The following is a 22,973-nucleotide window of genomic DNA, read 5'->3' on the forward strand; positions in this document are numbered from 1 at the left end:
TTATCAGGAACATCTTTTCTGTATAGCAGGCTCGGGGCTCCGCTCTGTACCCAGAGTGCAGAGGGTGGCCCTGAGCTCTTTGAAGCAAAGGTTCATGAGATAAAAGTTCCGGTTCACGCAAGGCCTGGGCTTTCTCCATCGTCAGGAGACGGGAGGGTTCCACGGGCACCAAAGCCAAGGCCGACGGAACAGGGAACAGGATGCACATAAAGTTCCCTGAGCAGGTGGCACTTAGACCAGGAGGCAGAGGGGAGGGGACAAAAGTGAGCCAAGCGAGGGAGTTGCAGTCACGACGAAAGTGACGGGGGAAAGCCCTCACTGGCGCCTGCTGTGGGTGGGAGGGGCCGGGGGGGCAGGACACGCCTCTGGGGAGAATGATTCCGAGCCACAGGAGGGATGAAGAGAGACCATGACCCCAAGGGTGACCCGGCAGGGGAGGCGAGTCTCTCGAGCGGCCTGTGCTTCAGGGGCTGAGACCCCCAGTGCTGGAGGGTTCTTCTGTGCACGTGGACGCACGCGGGTGTCATTCTGAAGAGGCGGAGCTTGGTTTTTCTCAGTTTCTCTACAAGGTTCAAGACCTTGAGTCCTCTGTTCTGCTGGTGCCCACTTTTCTCCGAAGCGCTTTCTTTTTTGGCGTGAGTGTGTGTATTTCAGTCTTAATCAATTAGGATGAAAGCCCCCTTCGATGGCGAATATGCCATCAACCCTCCAGTTTACCACCCGCCAACCTTCCTGGAGGGAGAGGGATCCTGGGTCACGGGGCCACAGCGGTCACAGACATCAGGACCAGACTGACATCGAGAAGGACAGAGGTGCAGGATCTGTAGGGCCTTCGCATCGCCCTGCCCGGAGGCTGCCACCTGGCACCTACAGTCCTCTTTGGTATCAGTGTTGAGGAGAACCCACCCTATTCCCTGCCACCTGCCATGGCGAGCCAGGCCCCAGATTCCAGCCGTCTCCTCCGAGCTCCGCGGCATCCCCACAGCGATCCCCGTGTCGGTCTTCCAGGGAGTGCACGTAGGGATGGACGGCCTTCTGTCCAGCAAGCGGGGTCCCTCGTGACGCCAGGCCACTGGCGCCAGCTCTGCTCGGTTAGTTCTGCTCCAAAGGCACAGAGCACAGGTGGCAGGCCACACGCGGGGACCTCCACCCCGTCCTACTGGACGGGAAGCAACAGGGGGCTGAACGCAAGCAGCACCCACAACCACGACCTGGTCCAAGGACAGCATCTCCTCAGCCCAGGTGTGTCCGTGAGCAGGTGGGCTGGGTCAGGTCCTTGGGCGCAGTCTGTCTCGTGAACCAAGGCTGGCAGGTGCCCTCAGACCTGCGGCCACTTGTTCTGAGCCCCCGGGAGGGACGCACTCCCCAGGGGAGACTCGTGTTCACACTGCTCTCTGGAATCCTACCCAAGCGTCTAGAAGCCACGGCGACCCTACTTTCTATGTAGCAAATTGATGCATCATAGACTTTTTTTCTTTTTTCCTTTTTTTTGAATCAAGGCATACAGTTGATCCTTGAACAACAGGGGTTTGAACTGCAAGGGTTCACTTCCATGCAGATTTTTTCACACTGCAGGTCTGCACAGTCCGAGGTTGGTTGTATTCAAGGACACCGACTGTCAAGGTATTCTCGGGTTTTCAACCGCTGAGGGTCGGTGCCCTCACCGCTGTGTTGTTCAGGGGTCCACTGTAATTGACATGTAACATGATATTCGTTTCAGGTGAACGACATAATGTTTCCATATTTGTATACGTTAGGGAATGATCACCACAAGTCGAGTGAACCTCCGTCACCACACACAATTTTTCTTTTCTAGTGATGAGAACACTCTAAGATCTATTCTCTTAGCAACTTTCCAGCGTAAAATATAGTATTGTTAACTGTAGTCACCATGCCGTACATCACATCCCCAGGACTTATTTGTTTCATAACTGGAGGTTTGTAGTTTTTGACCCCCTCACCCAGTTCGCCCACCTCCCCCAACCCCACGCCTCTGGGGACCAGTCTGTCCTCCTGACACATAATAGTGTGATGAGTGGTCTGGTGGTGGAAGCTCAGGAACCCCCGGATCTAGGGAAGCCACAGGATCAGAAGTGACGTTGGGGGGAGGGCAAGAGCCATTCCTCACCTTTGAGCAAAGTGGGTTTGACTCGGGTGAGTGTGAGACCCGCCCCCCAGGCCTGCTCCACACACACGGGGTCTGTGTCCCCTTCCCTTCCCTCCATTAAGTACAAAGGTGTCATGTTGAATATCTGTTCCTTCATCCAGCAAAACACTCCCAGGGCACCTCCCTTGGCTGTGCTCCCAGCACAAGCCCTGCTCTCTGGACCGTCCCCCCGGAGGCGATGAACGTGTAAACTGCAGGCTGGGGACCGGGTGGCTGCCAGGCGGGCGCTGAGCAGGACCCGGGGCACTGAAGGAGTGAGCCCTGCAGACCCCGGGGCCGGGCTGGCCAGCGGTGGGGATGCAGGCGGGACAGTGGGGGGCCGGGCTGCAGCTTCGCAGGGGGTAGCAGGGGAGGTGCCGTCCACAGGGTCTGCGGAGCCTCGGGCGGGGCCTTGGAGAGCGTCCTGCTGCCCGGCCGAGGAGGGGTCGGGGGTCACAGGGCGCCAGGAGTTGTCCCGTTGTCGGGGATCCTGAGAGTCGGAACGTGGCCGGGGGTGTCCGCCGGGTTTCTCACTGTTAATGTGCCCTTTCCCTCTGTGATTACGGAGTAATCCATGGAGAGATATCGGGGCCTGTGAACGCCCTGCTCCCCAGAGACCTTCCACCCGTGACGGTCTGTACCTGAATCACTGACTCGTTCTGTCCTTCGTTCGTTCATTCATGCATTCATTCATTCCTGCTGTCCGTTCGACACCGTCTGTAAAGCAGACCCCTCTCTCCTTGCTTTAACGTCAGTGGCTTCGATTTTTTTCAGTGTATTATAACTTATTACTGTCGCTGAGAGCGCCGGCTGCAGTGCGTTCGCAGCTTCTCACCTGGGCGGTGGGGTGAGCAGGTGCAGGGGGCGGGGGCAGGACAGGGGAGACGCCGGCCTCGGTGGCAGGTGCCGGAGGGGCTGTGGCCTGGCCCCGAGGACGGAGTTGCGGCTGCGGGTGTGAGGGCACCTGGAGGGCGACCCCAAGGGTCTGGGCTCGAGCCAGAGACGGCGGCTGTGCTTCACCGTGATGGCGGGGTGGGCCACGGGGGTCGGTCAGGCCAGCGGCTCGTGCTGGGAACCCCCCATCGACTGGGAGATGGCCGCGCACCCCTCGGGACATGGGAGCAGGAGAAGAGCCTCCGACCAGAGGCTCGGCCCCCGTAGGCGGCTCAGTAGGCCTCATCCACCCCCAGAGGGTCTCCACCACGCCCATGACGGGCGACACAGCCATGCTCCATCACAGCCTTGTCTCCCACAGTCCAGGCCCGTGGGCCCCTCCCGCTCGCCCTGGGCCACACCCCACCCCGGCCAGACCTCCTCCCGCACGGTGACTTTCTCCTTCGGGTCTGGGGCCTCCTTGGCCGGCGGTCCTGGCCTGTGGCCGGCAGACAGCCTGAACCTCAGCTCTAGACTGGTCTATTTCCCTCACGTCCACGGGCCACGGGAAAACTAAGGCACCAACTTTTATGGCCATGAAGACTTTCCCAGAATATTCTGTGCAGTTTAGGGGCTGTGTGACCTTAACCCCCAGGCAGACACTGTCCACCCCCCCAGTACAGCGGGATGTTCTCGTTACAAATACACTCCGGAGTTTCGGTTCTTAAATACCGGCTTGTTGACGGGGGCTGGGTGCTCGCACAGCAGTGATTCATGGTTCCGAGCGGGGCCTGGGAATCGGCATTTAGAAAATGGTTTCCCACCCCCTACCCCTGGTATGTCATCTCCAGACAGGTTTGGGAGCTTTCAGTGTAAGAGGGGAGGGCGTCCTAGCCCCACAGAGGTTCTCTAACTCCTTGCTTAAACAGAACAATTAGTACAATCTCTAGCCGACTGGGGCCAGGCAGCCTGTCACACATGCCAGGTTGCACAGAATCTATTTGAGGACAGAGATGCAGGGGATGGAAGGAGAACCTCTGGCCTCTGCCCTCAAGAACTCAAGCCTATTTGGGTGAGACAAGGCTGTCACAAATGTGGAACAGGTAAGAGCCTTTCTAGAGCAGATACAAATCAATGTACATATTAACATTCCGCGAACAGAGGGCGTGTGGCTGGCAGGCAGGGTAGAGGCGGAGCAAGGCTGAGTCTGAAGGAGAAAGAGCGTGAGAGACTCCAGGTTGGGGAGACGCTCATGTTTACACCCAAACTGTTGGCCCATCTGCTCCTGTCACTTACGGAGCCGTTCTCCGGAGAGAGGTGCCCGGGCTGGGGTGCAGCTGCCAGGCTGCAGGGGGGGGTGGTTTGCAAGGCACTGTCTCAAGCAGCAGAAAAAACTCTGTGTCTGCCTTGGTCAAAAGCCGGGAACATCTAAGTGGAGGAGATCAAGGTTGTGACCTGGAAGGCAGCTGGGTCGGGCTAGTGCGCAGGGAAGTGAGACGCACTTGGCCAGATGGGCACGTGTCCCTTTTGCTGCAGTGCGTGCCTCACCCTGAACAGACCCTGTCCCGGGTACCCAAGCCCCTTCCAGGGCCATTCGTGTCCCCCCACTTCCCCAAGAGAGGGCTTTTTCCCACGCGTCCCCGCAGTGAAGGGCGTCCGCGCTCACGGCGGAGAGATGCAGGGCCCCGCCAGCCACAGGCCGTCCTTGTGAACTGGGTGCGTTTGCTGCAATCCAGGGTCTCCCAAGCTGGCCTGCTTACCAGAATCCTCTGCGACCCTTGTTCAAAACAGATTTCTGGGCCCCAAACGACAGCTATTGAATCAGACTCTCCAGAAGAGAGGCTTTTTAAACAAACCAACTCTGTGGACCGGGTGAATTTGGGAAGCCTCAGTAAACCACACACCCCCTCTTACCCACGGGTGACCCAGGCCACCCTCACCCGTGGGTGGCCCCATTCATGACTGGGCTGGGCTGAGGGCCGCATTCTGGAAAAAAAAAATTTTAGTGTGTTTTTCTGTCTAAAGATCAGTAGTGATAACAATAATTACTAACCTTTATCACCTGTGTGTCAGGCACTATACTGGGGTCTTTTTTTCAAATGAAGAGTTGGAATTATATTTTTTCTAGTTTTACTGAGAAATAATTGACATACATCAGTGTCTACATTTAAGGTATACAGCATGATGGTTTGTTTTATATACATTGTGGAATGATTGTGACAGTAGGTTTAGTTAGCATCTGTCATCTCATAGAGACAGTGTGAAAAAAGAAAAAAATTATCCTTGTGATGAGAACGCTTAGGGTTTACTGTCCCAACAACTGTCACATATAGCACACAGCAGTGGTGGCTACAGTCATCATGCATCATGCTGTACGCTACATTCCTAGTATTTATTTATCTATAACTGGAAGTTTGTACCTTTTGACGCCCTCCCTCCTGTTCCCCCTCCCACCATCCCCGGCCTCTAGTAACCACAAATCTGATCTCTTTTTCTGTGAGTTTGGTGGGGGGTTTTGTTTGTTTGTGTCTGTTTTTGGATATTTTTAGATTCCACGTATCAGGGAGGTCATATGGTATGTGTCTTTCTCTGTCTGACTTATTTCACTAAGCATAATGCCCTCCAAGTCCATCCATGCTGTTGCAAATGGTAAGATTTTCTTCTTCTTTATGGCTAAATAATATCCCATTGTAGATAACGTACACCACATTTTTCCTTCTCCATTTCTCCGTTCATGGACACTTAGGTTGTTTTCATGTCTTGGTTATTATGAATAATGCTATAGTGAACGTATCCTTTGGATATGTTCCCAGAAGTAGAATTGCTGGAGCGTATGGTAGCTCTATCTTTAATTATCTTGGGGAAGCTTCATTCTGTTTTCCACAGTGGCTGCACCAACTTACATTCCCACCAATAACGCACAAGGGTTCCCTTTTCTCCACATTCTCACCAACACTTGTTATCTCTTGTCTTTCTGATGATGGGCATTCTGACAGGTGTGAGGTGATACCTCGTGGTTTTGATTAGCATTTCCCTAATGATTAGCAATGTTGAGCATCTTTTCAGGTGTCTGTTGGCCGTTTGTACGTCTTCTTTGGAGAAATGTCTATTTGGATCTTCTGTCTGGTTTCTTTAAATATTTATTTATTTTTATTTGGTTGCGCTGGGTCTTAGATACGGCATGCAAACTCTTAGTTGTGGCATGCATGTGGGACCTAGTTCCCTGACCAGGGCTCGAACCCGGGCCCCCTGCATTGGGAGCGTGGAGTCTTAACCACGGCGCCGCCAGGGAAGTCCCTGTCTGTTTTTTAATAGGATTATTTGGGGTGTTTTTTGTTTGTTTGTTTGTTTCGCTGTTGAGTTGCATGAATTCTTTATATATTTTGGATATTAATCTCTTATCAGGTACATGGTTTGCAAGTGTTTTTTGTCCATTTTGTAGGTCGTCTTTTCACTTTGTTGATGGTTTCCTTTGCTGTGCAGAAGCTTTTTAGTTTGACGTAGTCCCACTTATTTTTCATTTTGTTGCCGTTGGGGGGAGTGGCTTTTTAAAAATTGTTATCGCATGTAATCCTCCCAATAACATAATGAAGCGTGTGCTGCCGCTGCCCCTATTTTTTCAGACGGGGGGTGGGGGGCGCAGAAAGAAGGGAGGTTAAGCAACTCGCCCAAAGGCACGTGCAGAGCTGGGTCGGAACCAGACTCCTGCCCCGGGTCTCCTGAATTAACTCACTCACACTCTAATTGTGAGCTGGCCAGCCAGGTCCCACCACCACGCTGCCCCAAGGACAGGGCCGAGAGGAGGGCGTTGCAGCCGGTCCCAAAGCCCCGGTGGGTGGGGCAGTGGGGCTCGAGGTGCTGGAGGCTAACCCCGCCCCCCCCCACCCCGTCCCCAGGTACTGGAACTCCCTGAGCAACCTGGTGGCGTCCCTGCTGAACTCTGTGCGCTCCATCGCCTCCCTACTACTGCTACTCTTCCTCTTCATCATCATCTTCTCCCTCCTGGGCATGCAGCTCTTTGGGGGGAAGTTCAACTTTGATGAGATGCAGACCCGGAGGAGCACATTCGATAACTTCCCCCAGTCCCTCCTCACCGTCTTTCAGGTATGGACTCTTCTCTGCCGGGATTGTGCTCTGGGGGCAGGGCCAGGAGCCGGGGGGGGGGGGGGGGGGGGGCGCGGGGGGGGGCGGGGTGGGGGAGGCAGGAGCTTCCCGCCCACTCCCACGGGGCAGCCAGAGCCAGAACAGGTCGGCCACAGGAGCCCAGGACAGTCTGTAGCTCTCCTACCCCGAACCCCAGGAAATTCAGCTGTTGGATGGACCACTGGGGAAAAAAAAAGATCCAATTAAGCGGCTTAAAACCTGTTTCTTAGCTGTGGAAACCTTTATGCAAATACATTCTACATGGAAGCCCAAAATATCAACAAAGGAAAGTGGACGGCCCTTGCTGGGGAGGGGAGGGGGATGGGTGTCTTTCCTACCCTTCACGCTTGCCCCCAGGAAAATACGACTACCATCGAATTTGTGACTTCACGGATATGTTGGCTTAGGGCCAAGCTAAAGTAGCACTTAAGTTTAAAAGTAGATCGATTTACAGGTTAAACTGGGTAATACGTGGATGTTGCCCAAATCTTAAAGATGGTACCCAAAGTCCTCACGTTTGGAGAAAACCGGGGGACCTGTGGCCCCTTAGTGGACACGCTCACCTTGATGACTTAACCTGAGGGTCAGCCACCGAGCACTGTACCTGGGGGTAGGAGGTATTTTGCCCAGGAAGCTCTTCTAGTCAATCAGATAATTTGTGCCTGTGGCCACGCACTCTGTCTAAGGAGAGGGCTGGACTTGCGGGGGTCACAGCTCAGAGCCCTGGGAGGAGAACGGGGGGCAGGAGGCGGGGGAGGAAGAGAGAGATGTCAGACGTTTCTGTCTTGCAGGGGGCTGGGCAGGGGAGTTTCGGGTTTGCTGCTGGTCTAACGCTGTGTCCCTTATTGGTGGGACTGTGTCATTCAGATCCTGACCGGGGAGGACTGGAATTCGGTGATGTATGATGGGATCATGGCTTATGGCGGCCCCTCTTTTCCAGGGATGTTAGTCTGTATTTACTTCATCATCCTCTTCATCTGTGGAAATTGTATCCTTTGCTCCTGCCTCCCCCCACCCCACCCCCGCTGCCCCAGCTCTCAGCCTGCAGCTCGATGCCAATAGGTGTGCCCCGCAGGTCCTGACTTTGGTGGGGAGACCCAGGGCCCTCCCCTCAGGGGAAGCAGGCTTGGGAGAATATGTCCAGCCCAGACCACCTCAGCGGTGCAGGTGTCTGGGTGGGAGCCCGGAGCCTGGGCCCAGGGAGGGATGCGAGTCGTCTCCCAGCCTCCGATTCCAGGAGTGCATCCTCGCCGCGGTCCAGACGAGCAGCCCCCAGCCCGGTGTTGTGCTTGCAGCCACTCACTCGGACCCCGATGTGCGCACTGGCTGCGCCAGCCCAGGGCCCCTGCCCGGGGAGGACAGAGCCTCCGCCCCGGAAGTGACGTTCACCTGTCGCCCTGCTCTCGGGCCAGGGTCCCTCCCTCTGAAGCTACTCTGCGGGATGTTAGCCGCAGGCAGAGTGGACAGGCCACAGGCAGGTTCCCGGGTCCCGGGCTTCTGGCACCCCTCTTCCCGTCCTGTCCCTGCGGGTTGTGTGCAGAGGGGCTCAGAAAGTAAATCACAGAAGATCTGGACACAGAGGCCAGCGGGCGGCCTCGGGCACACCCAGGGCTGCCCACCTAGCGTCCTGGGAACGGGGTGGAAATAGCAGTGCCTCCGACCTAATGGGCCGAACAGGATAGCGCACGCCCAGCCCCTGTCCTTGCGGGGCCGTGGCCCTCGCTCCCTGTGTGAGCCGGAGCCTCCTGGGGCCTGGGGTGGAAGGTGGGCCTGACCAGCGTTAACCTCTCGGCTGGACGGGCTCTGATCCGGCTCTCTGACCCACAGTGCCTGTGTCCGAGTCTGGGGTGGGGGGAGAAGAAAGGGCAAACTCCGCTCCAGTTAGGAGCTCGGTGGACCCTCCCAGGGCCTCTGTCTGAACAGGGTCGCAGCGGGAGGGGCAGGGCGAGCGGGCACCTCCTGGCAGCGGTAATGACCACTCTGCACCCCGTCCCGCTGCAGCGCTGCTTACGGTGTCAGTCACAGGCGGTCATCCCGAAACTGGCAGTTAAAGAGCGAGGCCCGGCTGCCGGCCGCGCTGCCCCCGGCCCCAGCCTGCCAGCGGGCCTGCGCTCGACCCCTCGGAAAACCCCGGGAAGCTAGTGGGGTGATGGGGCTCGGAGGCCCTCCCCGGGGGGAGCTCTGCCCCCACGTGTCCTGCCCCCTCCCGCCCCCGTGCCCATCCACAACCCCAAGTGCAAGGGTCATTTTCTTTAAGAATGGGCACAAACAGATATTCTACTGAATGTGTTCTTGGCCATTGCCGTGGACAACCTGGCTGACGCCGAGAGCCTCACCTCTGCCCAGAAGGAGGAGGAAGAAGAGAAGGAGAGGAAGAAGCTGGCCAGGTAACCGCCGGCTTCCGTGGCCCAGCCTGGGGTGCCGCTCCCCTCGGCGCTCAGGAGATGCTCTGCTCTGCCTGGCCATCCCTCCTGGAAGGGGGCTGGCTGGGGGCTCTCTGTGTGAATTGAGCCTCTCCCCTAATTCCTGGGCATTGCTCTAAGCGGGGACCATCGTGAATTACAGCTCTGGGAAGGTGTGTGGCCCCACCTGTCCAGGACGGTGGCGGGTTCTCTGTTGAGAAGGGAGGTCATGAGAGGTGGTGGGAGTAGAGGGGAGGGCGGGGGGCGGCAGCCGCTCAGGGGGGAGGTCCAGCTCCAGCTGAGGAGCGGTGAGAAGACAAGCCAGGGCCCCACTCTGTCTTCGTCCTTGTCTACGTGGACTGTCACGGGCCACACCTCTGCTGAGTACTGAGCAGGGTTATCCAGGAACCTTTCTCTGGGTTAGACGGAGACTGAGCCGCTGAGAGGCTGGACTCTTCAACTGAATGCCGGACAGAGCCGGGTGGGGACAGAGCCAGGATGGGACAGAGCCGGGCGGGGACAGAGCCGGGATGGGACAGAGCCGGGATGGGACAGAGCCAGGCGAGGACAGAGCCGGGATGGGACAGAGCCGGGATGGGACAGAGCCGGGTGGGGACAGAGCCAGGATGGGACAGAGCCGGGATGGGACAGAGCCGGGCTAGGACAGAGCCAGGCAGGGACAGAGTCGGGATGGGACAGAGCCGGGATGGGACAGAGCCGGGATGGGACAGAGCGGGGCTAGGACAGAGCCGGGATGGGACAGAGCCGGGATGGGACAGAGCCGGGCTAGGACAGAGCCAGGATGGGACAGAGCCAGGCGAGGACAGAGCTGGGATGGGACAGAGCCGGGCTAGGACAGAGCCGGGATGGGACAGAGCCGGGCGAGGACAGAGCTGGAATGGGACAGAGCCGGGATGCGACAGAGCCGGGATGGGACAGAGCCGGGATGGGACAGAGCCGGGCGAGGCCCAGCGCCCCTGTGATTGAGCTGCATGGCATGGGCCCCAACAGAGCACAGGGCAGCTCCCTATCAATCTGGCCAACATCCCTTTCTTTTCCCTCCTGCTGACCGGCCAGGACTGCCAGCCCAGAGAAGAAACAAGAGGTGGTGGAGAAGCCGGCCATGGAGGAGACCAAGGAGGAGAAAATTGAGCTGAAATCCATCACTGCGGATGGAGAGTCCCCCCCTGCCACCAAGGTGAGGGGCCGAGGCCCAGGGGAGGAGGGCACGGTCCTCCTGGGCCAGACACCAGGGGAGGAGGGGGAAGAAGGGGCTGGGGAGCGTGGACAGCAGAGCTGGGTGCAGAGAGAAGGAAGGCCAGCCTTCTGCTGGTGTCCTGAGGGATGTGTGCAAAGGAAAAAGGGTGTGTTTCTGAGTCGACAGCTCAGCCTAGACTAGGGGGCAATTTCAAGGCTACCCGAAGCCTCTAAAGCTGTGGACCTTGTCTGACTGGACCCTCCTTCTCTCCTTGGCTGCCTAGATCAACATGGACGACCTCCAGCTCAACGAGAATGAGGACAAGTGTTCCTACCCCAACCCAGAAACCACAGGTACCAGCCCACAGCCTGGCCTGGGGGTGGGAGGATCTGGGGGTGGACACCCAACTGTAAAGCCACGTGCTGGCCCCAGTTCCCCCACAAGCAGGGGCCCTGCCAGATCCCCCCGACTCGGCTGCAGCACTGCCGATTATCCTCTGGAGGGCAGGGTACCTTGCTCCTTGTTTCCTCATAATAACAACAGAAGGTTGAATGCGTCGTGTTTGAGCGATGCCTTTGGGTCTTTTGGAAGCTGGATTCCATATACATTTAAGGTTTATTAGAGCCTGTGTTGTAAAATCATTATTCAGTTACATAACTTGTTAGGATAACATATGTCACAGCATCTTGCTCACTTAATAATAAATCCCAAATCTGTCGTGTCCTCACCCGGAAGGCGGTGCTGAGAACAGCGTGGCCACCACCACTCGCGGCTCTGCAGGATGCGTTCAGAGCTCTGCCGTCTGGTCCGTAAACTGGCAGGCCGGCCCCCTGGAGAGGGTTTCGCGTCAGGAGCCCATCAGCCCCCCTCAGGAGCCACTTCCCTGCATCAGGAAACCACACCCTGTGTGAGCCCTGACCTGCGCTCCTTCTACAGAGAATTGCAGATGTTATCACGAGCTTCAAGCTCAAAGTCACGACACACCGTCAAGGCACCGTGGGTCTCGCTGACACCCCTCCCCGCACAGGTTGGGCTGTGTCGGGTCACAGCCCCTTCGGGAGCCTGAGAACCTTCTGCGTTCGTGACCGCGCCCGGCCTCCTTTTCCCTTTCCCTCCGCAGTCTGTCTGCTGGGAAAGAGGATTTGGCTTCCTGGGGCTCGGACAGAAAGGAGGGCGGAAGGGTGTCCATGTGCCGGACACCAAACCTTTTGAAGCCTTAAAGCCCTTCTGGGCGGAAACTATTACAGAATTTCAAAGACAGACCAGAAATATCCACCGAATGCAGCGGGCGGGTCTTGCCTTGACCCTAAATGAGCAAATAAACTTTTAGATGACATTTTGAGGTAATGGGGGGAAATTGAATATGGACGGGGAGCTAACTGATCTTAGGTAGGTTTTGTTAATCGCGGTACCCCCTGCAGGAGGCGCCTGTCCCTAGTCCCCACAAAGCAGCCCTGCTGCCCAGCAGTGGCCTTTCAGGCCTCCCCTCCTGGTTCAATCTGCAAAGCTCACCGGTTGGTTGGAGCCTCCCAGCTTTGTATACACTACATTTTAGAAACATCACCTCACCCAGGAAGGAAAGCTTTGTGCCAAGATGGTGCTTTTATCTAATTGATTCATTTATTTGAGTGAACATACAGATGTGCTTAAGAGTCACTAAGGGCTGAAAATTAATAAGTACACATGAAAAGGAAATGAGATGACACCAGAGAATGTGTGGCTCAGTCCAGACGCTGTGGGAGAGGCCTGGGCTGCTGCAGGGGCTCCAGGAGAGAGCAGTGCGGGGAGGTGGGGTGGTGGGGGGTCACAGAGCAGGTGGTCCCGACTGGGTCTGCAGTCGGGGAGCTGGAGAGGGAAGAAGTTACTTCCGGACCATCCTGTTTTCATGGACACAGAGCTGGACAAAACCAGGGGGACGTCCATTCATTGATTTAATAACTGCTTATAAAGCACCTACTGTGTGCCGGGCCCTGGACCACGGGGGACAGAGAAGGCCACTGCTCTCGGGGGCCCCCATTGTAGTGGGAGGCAGACAAGGAGCAAGAAAGCAAACCAACCAGAAAGGAAACACCAGGAAGAGCATAAAACCAAGGGCCGTATTAGAGGTACCAAGTGGGCGGGGCTGCCCTGGCTGTGTGGTCACTAGGGCCCCTTTGAGGATGTGACCTCTGGGCTGAACCCTGAGTCAGAGGAACCAGGTGTGTGGAGATGATTAAGGGAAGAGCTTTCTAGGTGGAGGGTCCAGCAAGCACAGAATCTCGGGCAGTCGCACCTGTCTGCAGTGGGACCAGAGCAGGCACAGGGCTGGGGGTGGGGCAGGAGACGGGGCAGGAGCAGGTGGGACAGCCCCCAAGGCCACGCAGAGGGATGGGTCCCGGCTGATGCTGGGGGGACCACAGGAGGTTCTCAGCCCACGTCTGACTTACCTTGCAAAAGACTCGCTCTGGCTGTGGTGTAAAAACAGAGTAGGATGAGGCAGTGGGGATGTTCATGCAGCAGTCCAGGCAGGATGATGGCAGCAGGGCAGGGGACCAGCTGGAGATGTAGAGGGGGCGGCCCTTGGGGGTGTTTGGAGGCAAGGCCGGCTGGACAGAGAAGCTGGAGAGGCGGGAGGGTGAAGGTGGCTCTGAGGGCCGAGTTGAGCCAGTTGAGAGAAGGTATCAGCGCGGGGAGTGCATCCCAGCCTTGCTCTGCAGGTTGGCCTTTTAGGGCGGCTGGACTCTGGGGCTGCACGGAGGCCTGGATGCTCCTTGAGGGCAAGGCCATGGCTTTGCGTCCAGTGCGCTGTGCGCCCGAGGTGTCAGAAACAGTATTTTGACTTGAACCGGCCGTGAACAGGATCACAGCGGTGAGCATGGGGCCCGGGGCGGCAAGGCCCGAGGGTGGGCATTTAGCTCTGCCCGCCACGTTTTTCCTGCTGAGTTCTGGAAGCGCCATCTGGAAAGCGGCCGGGCCTTGCTTTCCCCGCTTCTCCAAGCCTCTGAGAGCTGCGATGAGAAAACAGCACCGAGGGGTTCCACGGGCATCGGGCGTCTGGGCGGTTGGCTGCCCACCCCAGAAGGAGCTCTGCCTGACTTCCCCTAATCCGTCACCTCTCTCCTCACGCGTCGTACATGCAAAGCATCATGTGCCGGCAACCTTCTGACCCTTTGCAAGTTTGGTTTGTCCTTCCGCAGTAGTTTCCTCTTAAACATCGCTCGCAGGACAAAAGAGTACACACGATTCTCCACAGGGACCTTAGAGGCGCACAAACCTGGCAAACGTGTTTTTCTATAAACACAGATGATTAAAAAAGCATTCAATTACCTGTTCTCAGATATTCCTGAATAAGAAAGTGTTGGGTCATTTAGAGCAAAACTGGAAAGAGGACAGAGCCAGGCGGGACCTGAGATCCTCCAGTTAAATTCCACATATAGATGCCATGATGTAAGCCCACTCTGGCTTCACTGATTTTGCTTTAATAGGAGACCTTGCCAAGGTTAGTTAGGAAGCTTCAAGCCTCTCCTGGACACCATCTTCCATTGTGTGCCACTCTTCTGCTGAAAATATTCATTGCCTGCCGGTCAGCTCTAATTACTCAAGGGAGGGAATCTGATCTGTGCCTGTGATCTGCTGGTCCTCCAGAGAAGCCTTGGGTCGTTGGTTGCCTCTTGCTTGATAAAGAACCGCTTTCTGTGCCAGGCTCTTTTGCTCCACCCCACCTGGCTCCGTGGTAACCGGGAGGGAGCACAGACCTGTGGCTGGTCCACGAGGTCCACTGCCCAGAGCCATCTCTCCACCGGACCTTCTGCACAGTCCCCTTCCTCATAAAGCCAGTGTTGTTAAATCATCACCAGGAAATGAGGCTTCCCCGTGCCAGGGGGTTTCTCTCTGCAGGGCTTTCAACACGTGAAGAGATGGAGCCAGGTACATTTAAAGTCACGCATCCGAGGCGTTTTTGTCCCAAGTGCCAGGTGGGTGTGGGAGGCCGGAGGTGCTGCTGGGATTCAGCACCCAGCTGAGGGAAGGTCCTTCCTGGGTGCAGGGACTCAGGAAGGCCGGTGAAGGCGCTGTCTGAGCCGGGGGTGCCCACAGCTCTGCGGAGGGGCTGACGGGCAGGTCAAGCAAGGAGAGAGCTGAGCCGCCTTCATGGGGCCCCCGGACATGGGCTTCAACAACAGAACTTCATCCTCTCACAGCTCTGGAGCCTGGAAGCCAGACATCGAGATGCCAGCAGGGCCGAGCTCCCTCCAGCGGCTCTGGGGAGAGTCCCCACTCTGCCGGCCAATGCAGTCCCTTCGAGCTCCTCGGCTGTTGCAGCCTCACCCCCATCTCTGCCTCCGTCCTTCTTCCCTGTGTCTCCTTACAAGGACAACAGTCCCCGGAACGAGGGCCCACCCTCGTCCACTGTGACAGCATCATAGCTAATGACATCTGCAAAGATGCATTTTCCAAAATAAGGTCACATCCTGTGGCTCCGGGTGGGCATGGATTTGGGGGGATGCTATTCAGCCCACTACAGTGAGTGTTCAGAGAATAGTTTGATGTGAGTGGAAAGTCTTTTGGGAAATAACAGGCAAAGAGCAGACAGACTGAGGAAGATGCTAGACACTAATTTACAGTCTTGGAGTGTCTACCATGGGTGGAGATTGTAATAGCACCATTCTGAGGTACATACGTGCTATTATCCCGTCTCACGGATGGGGAAACTGAGGCACAGAGACACTAACTTAAACAGCCAGAAAGAAACAGAGCCAAGATTTGGATCAAGGCATGCTCCTAACTTCCATCCCCTTCTAAACATTTTTAAGTACCTTGGACAAGAACCGGGTATGCAGTTTCCTTCCATGGCCAGTGAGCTTGTCTGCCTGTGGTCCACATTCAGTGTGGCCGCTGGCCTGGAGAACAAAGTGCTTCTGTAACTGGTGTCAGCGTCTAGACCTTTGGACAGAGGGCCTGTTAGGGCAGGATTACGGCCTGAGTGCCTCTACAGCACAGTGTTTTCTTGTATTTTCAGGCATAGGGAGAATGTTGACTTTAAGCTCCTGGAACATTCAAGGATGGGGTTGTTTGCCGGGGTGTCAGGTCAGCTGAGCCACGCCCTTTCCCTTGTCTGCAGTCCAGAAGGGCGAGGACACTTGGCAGTGCCCCAGTCTCACCTGGTCACCTGTCGCTAGTGCCTGACAACTAGGATGACCAACCACCCTGATTTGCAGGGGACTGAGGGTTTCCTGGGATGTGGGAATTTCCATTTAAAAACAAGGACAGGTTTTGAGTTGGTCACCCTACTCTCAGCCCCCTCTCGTGTGCTGCCGGGGAGTCTTCCTCTAGCAGAGATGAGCTCCAGCCGTGCCCACGGGGAGAGAGCTGGGTGTCTTGGTTGGTCCCCTTCGTTTCCAGAGATGTGGATGATGTCTGATTCCTGTCCGTAGGAAGGCATCTGGAAGTAAGCAGCATGGTGGTAAAAATAAGCGGGAGCCGTGGAGCTATTTAGAGCGGTGCTTTTTTCTTGCAGGAGAAGAGGATGAGGAGGAGCCTGAGATGCCCGTGGGCCCCCGCCCACGCCCCCTCTCTGAGCTGCACCTGAAGGAGAAGGCGGTGCCCATGCCAGAAGCCAGCGCCTTCTTCATCTTCAGCCCAAACAACAGGTGTGTGGACAGGGCTTCGCGCTCTCTGTGACGCAAGCCCGGCAGGTGTCAGCACCCTCCAGCCTCTGGGTGGGCCTGGGACTCTCCCAGCTCCCCACAGCTTGTGTAAACAGGCACGGATTTAGGGAAGAGGGTCCTGGATTCTGAATCAGAAGACCTGGGTTTGTTTTTCTCTCCATTTTGTGAAATGTGTAAACTCTATTTCTATTCTGTTGGTGATTACATTTAACTTAACAAAGCCTAAAGTTGAACAAGGTCCTAAACCTTCTCCTGCAAAATAGGAGTTAAAATAGTTACACTACTTTAACTCCTTCCAGCCCTCCTACCTTACGTGTTATGGTTGATGAGTATTTTGGTCCCGATCTTTATTTCCAACACGACAAGTCAGACATGAGTACCTGTGTAGACAGCGTATGTTTGGATTTACATACCACTTACCATTTTATCTGTTCACCATTTTTTATGCATCTCAGTCCATCCTTCGGCAATCATTTTCTTTCCTCCTTAAAGTACATTCCTCAGAAGTTCTTTTATGGAAAATTCACTTGGCCTCTGTTTATCTGTAATCCTTTTCATTTCTTGTGCTTGAAAGGTAGTTTGGCTGTGTACACACTTTCAGGTTGACGGGTTTTAGCCTTCAGCATGTTAGATGTGTTATTCCACTGTAAAGTCGGAATTCCTACGATTGTTCCTTTGTCAGAATCTGCCCCTTGTCTCCAGCAGCGTTTAACATCATCTGCTGTCTCTGGGGTTGTGCACTTTTACCACCATGGATTTCTTTCCATTTATCCTGCTTGGAATATGTTATGCTTCTTAAGTCTATGGATTTATATTTTTGTCAGTTCTTGAACGACAGTAAAGATTAGGAAAAGAATAGCTAATTCTTGGAAAGTTGCAGGATAGTCTCTTTACACACTGCCTCATCTTCCTTCTCTCCAGCTGGTCCAAGTAGACACAAGTTATACCTTCCCATTCTGTCCTTCCCAGCTCACACATTCACATCTTCATATCATTCATCTCCTAGTCTCTCGGTTGGAATTCTGGGTCATTTCTTCAGATATATCTTCCAATTTCTCAATTCTCTCTTCATCTCTATGTCACTGTGTAAACCAGTTTTCACATCAGCTTATATCTTTTCACTTCAGACAGTTCCAGGTCTTGCTTGGCTTTCCAGCTCCATCTGTCTATGTCTGAGTTTCTTGTTGATTCATCATCTTTGTGGTCAAATCCTTTATTCCATTAAACATTTCAGATATAGCTGTTCTATAACGTGTATCTGATGTTTCCAGTATACACAGTCTTTGGGGAGGGGCCGTCTAAGTCAATTATTTGTAGTTTCTTCGATTCCCATCTTAGTGGCTTATCTTCTTGAGTGTTTAATGATCTTTGATTGTGACCTCAATACTTCGTCTTAATCAGCAAGATTCCCATGGACCTAAATTAGGACTGGGAAGCTTTCTTCCAGATGCTCCTTGAGGGCATTGGCTCCGCCTAGGGGTCCCGGACTCCTCTGCCCCACCTCCAACTGGCTCGAAGTTTCCTGACAGCAGTGTTGCCACTGGCCTCCTCAGGTGCCTCTGCCCATCCTGGCTGCATGTCACACAGACCCCAACTCAGTGGATTGGCTTGTTTGTTTGGGGAGGATCGCTGCAGACCTTTCCTAACTCTCGTGAAACCAGAATTGTCTCAAAAAGCTTGTCCTTTCCAGGATTTGGTGCTTCTGCATCAGTAAGGTCTCTCAGAGCATTTCGTCAGCCACACGCCAGGAGCAGAAGCCTGAAGGCCGGGTTCAAGCCCTGCCCCCCCCCCACACACACACACACACACACTGTGTCTGGGCAGGCCTGTCCTTCCTGGTGTCAGTGGTTTTTATCTATAAAATGAAGATGATAATCACACCCTTCTCCCCTCCTACTGTCAAGATGAGACAGTACAAATGACACACTTGGCGTCCAAGGATCTACCGTGAGCACTCGGGGGTCAGGTGTGTCGTTCTTTGTCATTGTGCCGAGGTGCGGGATTGACTTACTGCCACGGAAGCAAGTCTCCTCGGAGTCTGGGCGCCCACGCTTCTGGGGGGCTCTATTGCTCCCTGTACATAAACATATGAAGCGGATCTTATAAAGCCGTTATTTTTAATGATGGGAAAGTCGTCCCCAAACGAAAGCCGGTGGATGATGTCACGGCAGTATGCGAAATGTAGGGGTTCCCGAAGGTCTCAGGCGCAGCCCCGAGGCCCTGTGGGTGGGCACACAGTGTGGCGGGCGGTGATGCTATTGCTTCCCTGCAGCAGGACGACTCGGGGCTGAAGGAGCGGAGGCCCCAGCCCCGTGTGACGGCCCCTCCCGCTCCCCTGCAGGTTCCGTCTCCAGTGCCATCGCATCGTCAACGACTCCATCTTCACCAACCTGATCCTCTTCTTCATCCTGCTCAGCAGCATCTCCCTGGCTGCTGAGGACCCCGTCCAGCACACCTCCTTCAGGAACCACGTAGGTACCTCGTCCCCTGCACCCCGCCCCCGCCGTGTGGCCCCCAGCTTCTGTGGCTGCCCAACCCCATCGTTCAGTCCAGAGCCCAGCCCACATCTCAGGGTCAGAGGCACAGCAGACATTTCCTTAGGAGATGAGAGCTGGGTGGAAACCCATCTTAGGACCGTTAGCAGGAGGAGACCATGGGCCCAGCGCCTCAGGCCAGCCTGACGGGCCACAGCAGACTCCACGGCCCGCGGATGTTCCCCGGGGGCCCACCTCCCTGGAACTGAGCAGTTTACACTTTGCCCCGAGGTACACTGGCCTGTCCTGGCCCACGGGGGGCAGTGGCAGACAGGTGCTCTGATGAGGCCACCCTCGTATAGGAGGGCCTCAGTGACCCTCTGCAAAGTCTAAACTAAATTTGGAGACCACCCCAGGCTCTGGTGACCTACATCAAAGGCCAGAGTAAGACCTGCCATATCTCGAAGCCTCGAAACTTTATCAAATCCCAACCAGGTGGGCACGAAGGGAGGAGTCCACCACCTGCCAAGCCAGCCAGTGGTCCTGCAGCCTGCGTGGTCCAAAGCTTTCTTACTGGGAAAGGCGCTGGCCCTCGCTCTGATCCGTCACCTGAGACGTAGTAAAGCATGAACCCCGGAGCCTGCCCCTAGCCTGGGGTGCACCCTTCCGCACCCTGAAGGGCACAGCGGCAGTGTAGAGTCCCACGAACGTGAGAGGCTAGCTCGTCACGCCAATGCGAATTAAGCATTTTGCATCTTCATGCAAAGAAAAGCAAACCCCACGCTGTCCTTTTGACAGGCATCCCAGCGGTCTGATTTGGGTTTGTAAGTAAACTGAATTCATGAGAAAAGCGCCCAACCAGACCCAGGACCAGTTGGCTCGGCCCTGGAAGCTCCCCTCACAGATCTGGGGACTTCAGGACCCAGTGCTGTGCCAGAGCCTCTGGTCCTCTAACTCGTTCCACTGTCTCCCCATGGAAAGGCTCCCTGCTTTGGGCGTGTGACTCCCCTGCTGGTGACCCCTCCTCCCGTCCTGCTTCTCCCATCCCTGCCCCATCCCCACCCTGTGTCTCTTTGTTTTACAGATTCTGTTTTATTTTGACATTGTTTTCACTACCATTTTCACCATTGAAATTGCTCTGAAGGTAATGCGTGCCCCCTGCTCCTGCCCTGTCCTGCCCTGTCCTGCCCTGTCCCGTCCGGCTGTCGCTGCTGTGCTGCTAACACACGCTCTGTTGTCCGGTCACTCGGAGCCACTAATCTGGTTGTGCTTATCTTTCAGATCCTAGGCAACGCAGACTATGTCTTCACTAGTATCTTTACGTTAGAAATTATCCTCAAGGTAACGCACGCAGCAAAGCCTCCTCTCTCTGTGCTCTGCCCCTTTCCTCTTGTTTCTTTCACGCGTTTTTACTCTCAAGTCTGAAACTGGAGGAACTTGTGCCCCTCACTCTGCCTTGTGCACGGTGTCGGACTGACGCTGGCCGGGCGCCACCCGCCCCCCACCACCTCTGGAAACCACGCCTGCCCCGGCCTGGAACCGTCCTTTCCTCCTCCTGCCCAGAGGAGATGCCACACAAACAAGCAAAGTGGGAAAGCTCAGGGGCCTCCAGGAGTCACCCTGCCTGTGCCCTCGGGATGCCTGTCGTCAGCACAGACCTGTGTGGCGGTGATCACGGGGCCAAGGCCAGTGTCCCAACCGAGGGCTTTGGACAGACCCTGTAGACACCTCTGAGCCCTGGGTTACCCCCAAGGCTCTGCTGACTCGCCCCTTGCCCCGGGCCTGGAGGAGGGAGCCATGTCCTCCAGGGCTCAGTGTGGAGCCCAGAGCCCAGGGCTGAGGGGCTGGACCCCCAGGCCTGGACCCACTCCAGCCCTGTGACCCCAGCACAGTAGAGCCCACGTCTGAGCAGCTTCGGATGACAGGCGTTTGCCCTAAGCTTTATTTTGTTATTTCTATTAATATACAATTAATATATTACTTACATCTACTCTGTTAGGGTTTCCAAGTTTCCCAGGCCACCCGAGCTTCGGGGGCGAGTTCCGAGTTGAGGGAGCGTGTGTGACTACCCTTCTCTCCCAGGGCCTGGAGGTCACCCTCACCACGGTCGGCGGGGCTGCTCCACTCGGTGCCTCCTCCGGGTCCGGGCTCCTCCCACCCTGCACGTGTGGCAGCCCCAGACCCTCCCTCCCGGCCTCCTTCAGGTGGGGACGGCCTGTCACATCCACATACAACCTGAGTGGTCACTTTCGCGTGCCTTCTTTTTTTTTGTCCAGACCCCCTGGTTCCAGCTAACCAGACGTTAACCAAGAGGAAACCAGGAGTGTTCCTCGGGTTTTCTCTCTGACCCCGGGGGTGGGGAGAGGGAACCAGGGCCGCCCGGCTGCGTGGACGCCCTTCCCTGGACTCCAGACTCAGGGAGGCACACAAACACCACACTCTTTCCCGGTCTCAGACCCTCCCCGGAGCTCCCGGGTGGGCCTCAACGGTGCTCCTTTTCCTCCAAGGCTGCCGTCTCCTTACAAGCACGGTCCTGGCGAGATCCTCTCTTCCGCCCACCCTCTCCCTCTGCTTCCCGCTTTTACGCTGACTGACTGTGCCTCTAGGTGGAGCCCAGCCCCAGGACACTGCCTGCGCCTCTTCCCCCGGGTCCCTCTGCCCCACCTGTGGGCCCGGCATCCTGCCCGGCGGAGGTGACCGTCATGCAGGAGGGGTGTCCAGTGTCAGGGACAGTTGGAAGGCCTGGGCACGTTTAGCCTTGTGGGACCAGGACAGTTGGCCTGAATGATGCCAAGGGCTGTCACCTAGAGGAGGAGGGAGGTGGGACCAGAACCCGCGAGTAGAGATTGCAGAAGGTAAGATGCGTTCAATGAGCAGCATCGCTGCCCAGAGGGGAGCTGGCTGGACGGAGGGGCGTCCTGCCCTCCCAGCCCAGAGTTCAACCCTTTTCTCTCCCCAGCGAGGCTCTTCCTGGGCAAAGGTTAGGACTTTAGGAGCAGGAGCGGGGTGGGTGGCAGTCAGCAGACAGGGTAAAAGGGGGATCCTGCACTGGGTACCTGACTCCCTGGATGTCACAGGGAACTTTCAAATAAATGCCCCGTTTTCCCAGCGTCCACCTGCCCTTTCTCCTATGGCCACCCTTCCTCTGGCCCTGCCTGGGCGGATGGCCTGCATACACACACACACACACACACACACACACACACACACACACTCGCCAGCCTTCGGGGCTCAGGGCCTCTCAGGTAACACAAACCATGGAAGCACCCGGGCCCGCACTCGGGGGCCCAGACCTCCACTAAGAGACAGGGCAGCAGCCCCTCCAGATGGCAGGCCTTTGGGACAGATCTCCAACTGTATTCCCCTGCAACCCTTCACATAATCCACCCACTTCTGGAAGCTCTTGCAGGACACAGGTGACTGAGTCCCCTGTGACCCCCTCCCGCAGGAGATAAGTGGGAAGAATTAGGTTCCAAGAGCTATTTTTGCCAGTTTCCCCTGTGTTTGCTTTTGAATCGCTCCGCGGACAAGCTGCCTTGCGCACGCTCTGTTTCCAAAGAGATAGATTGGGCCCCAGGTGACCAGGGAGCTGCTCCCAAGCTCTAAGCCGTCAGCTCCAAATTTCCCCCTTTGGCTGTCGCTTCACGGCTGTGACCCTTCAGCCCTTCACCTGGAAATCCACTGGCCCTTAGTTCACGTCAAGGAAATCGGACCGGTGGTTGTGGGGCCTCAACAGCGGCTCTAGGCTGAGCTCCGAGGGGGGTGGTGACAGCAAACCCAAGACAGTCATCACCCCTGACGTGGTCCCTTCTTAGTCTCCGAGGGGCTTTCACATGGTTCTCCAGCAGGCGCCTCACAACGGCAGGGAAGGGGATGCTACTTTACAGAGGGAGACACTGAGCATCCTCCCCCATCACAGGAGGGACCCGGAATCCAAGGCCTAGCTCTCCGGCCGAGTCCGGTTCTCTGTAGAGAAGCTCGCCTGGCATGGAGCTTGCCATCTGCAGGACAGTGACCTAAGAGCTTTACATGTAATTCCCGAGGGCGCTTACAACCCTCCAGGGTAGAGGATGTCGTTGCCCCATTTCTCAG

At 56.1% G+C, this 22,973-nt stretch overlaps 1 protein-coding gene across 5 annotated transcripts in view; it reads left to right on the forward strand.

Moving 5' to 3' along the window:
• CACNA1C (calcium voltage-gated channel subunit alpha1 C) overlaps positions 1 to 22,973 on the forward strand; it is a 475,349-nt gene that overhangs the window by 383,790 nt on the left and 68,586 nt on the right. For all 5 annotated transcript variants that reach the window (XM_061206079.1, XM_061206075.1, XM_061206078.1 and 2 more), the window contains exons 15-22: positions 6,916 to 7,123; positions 8,030 to 8,150; positions 9,435 to 9,549; positions 10,642 to 10,762; positions 11,046 to 11,115; positions 16,257 to 16,389; positions 18,749 to 18,878; positions 19,966 to 20,025. In XM_061206079.1, coding sequence (XP_061062062.1) covers positions 6,916 to 7,123; positions 8,030 to 8,150; positions 9,435 to 9,549; positions 10,642 to 10,762; positions 11,046 to 11,115; positions 16,257 to 16,389; positions 18,749 to 18,878; positions 19,966 to 20,025 — 958 coding nt within the window. The remainder of the gene's footprint in view (positions 1 to 6,915; positions 7,124 to 8,029; positions 8,151 to 9,434; positions 9,550 to 10,641; positions 10,763 to 11,045; positions 11,116 to 16,256; positions 16,390 to 18,748; positions 18,879 to 19,965; positions 20,026 to 22,973) is intronic.

Source organism: Eubalaena glacialis, chromosome 11 (assembly GCF_028564815.1).
Source record: "Eubalaena glacialis isolate mEubGla1 chromosome 11, mEubGla1.1.hap2.+ XY, whole genome shotgun sequence".
In the NCBI taxonomy this organism is placed as follows: domain Eukaryota; kingdom Metazoa; phylum Chordata; class Mammalia; order Artiodactyla; family Balaenidae; genus Eubalaena; species Eubalaena glacialis.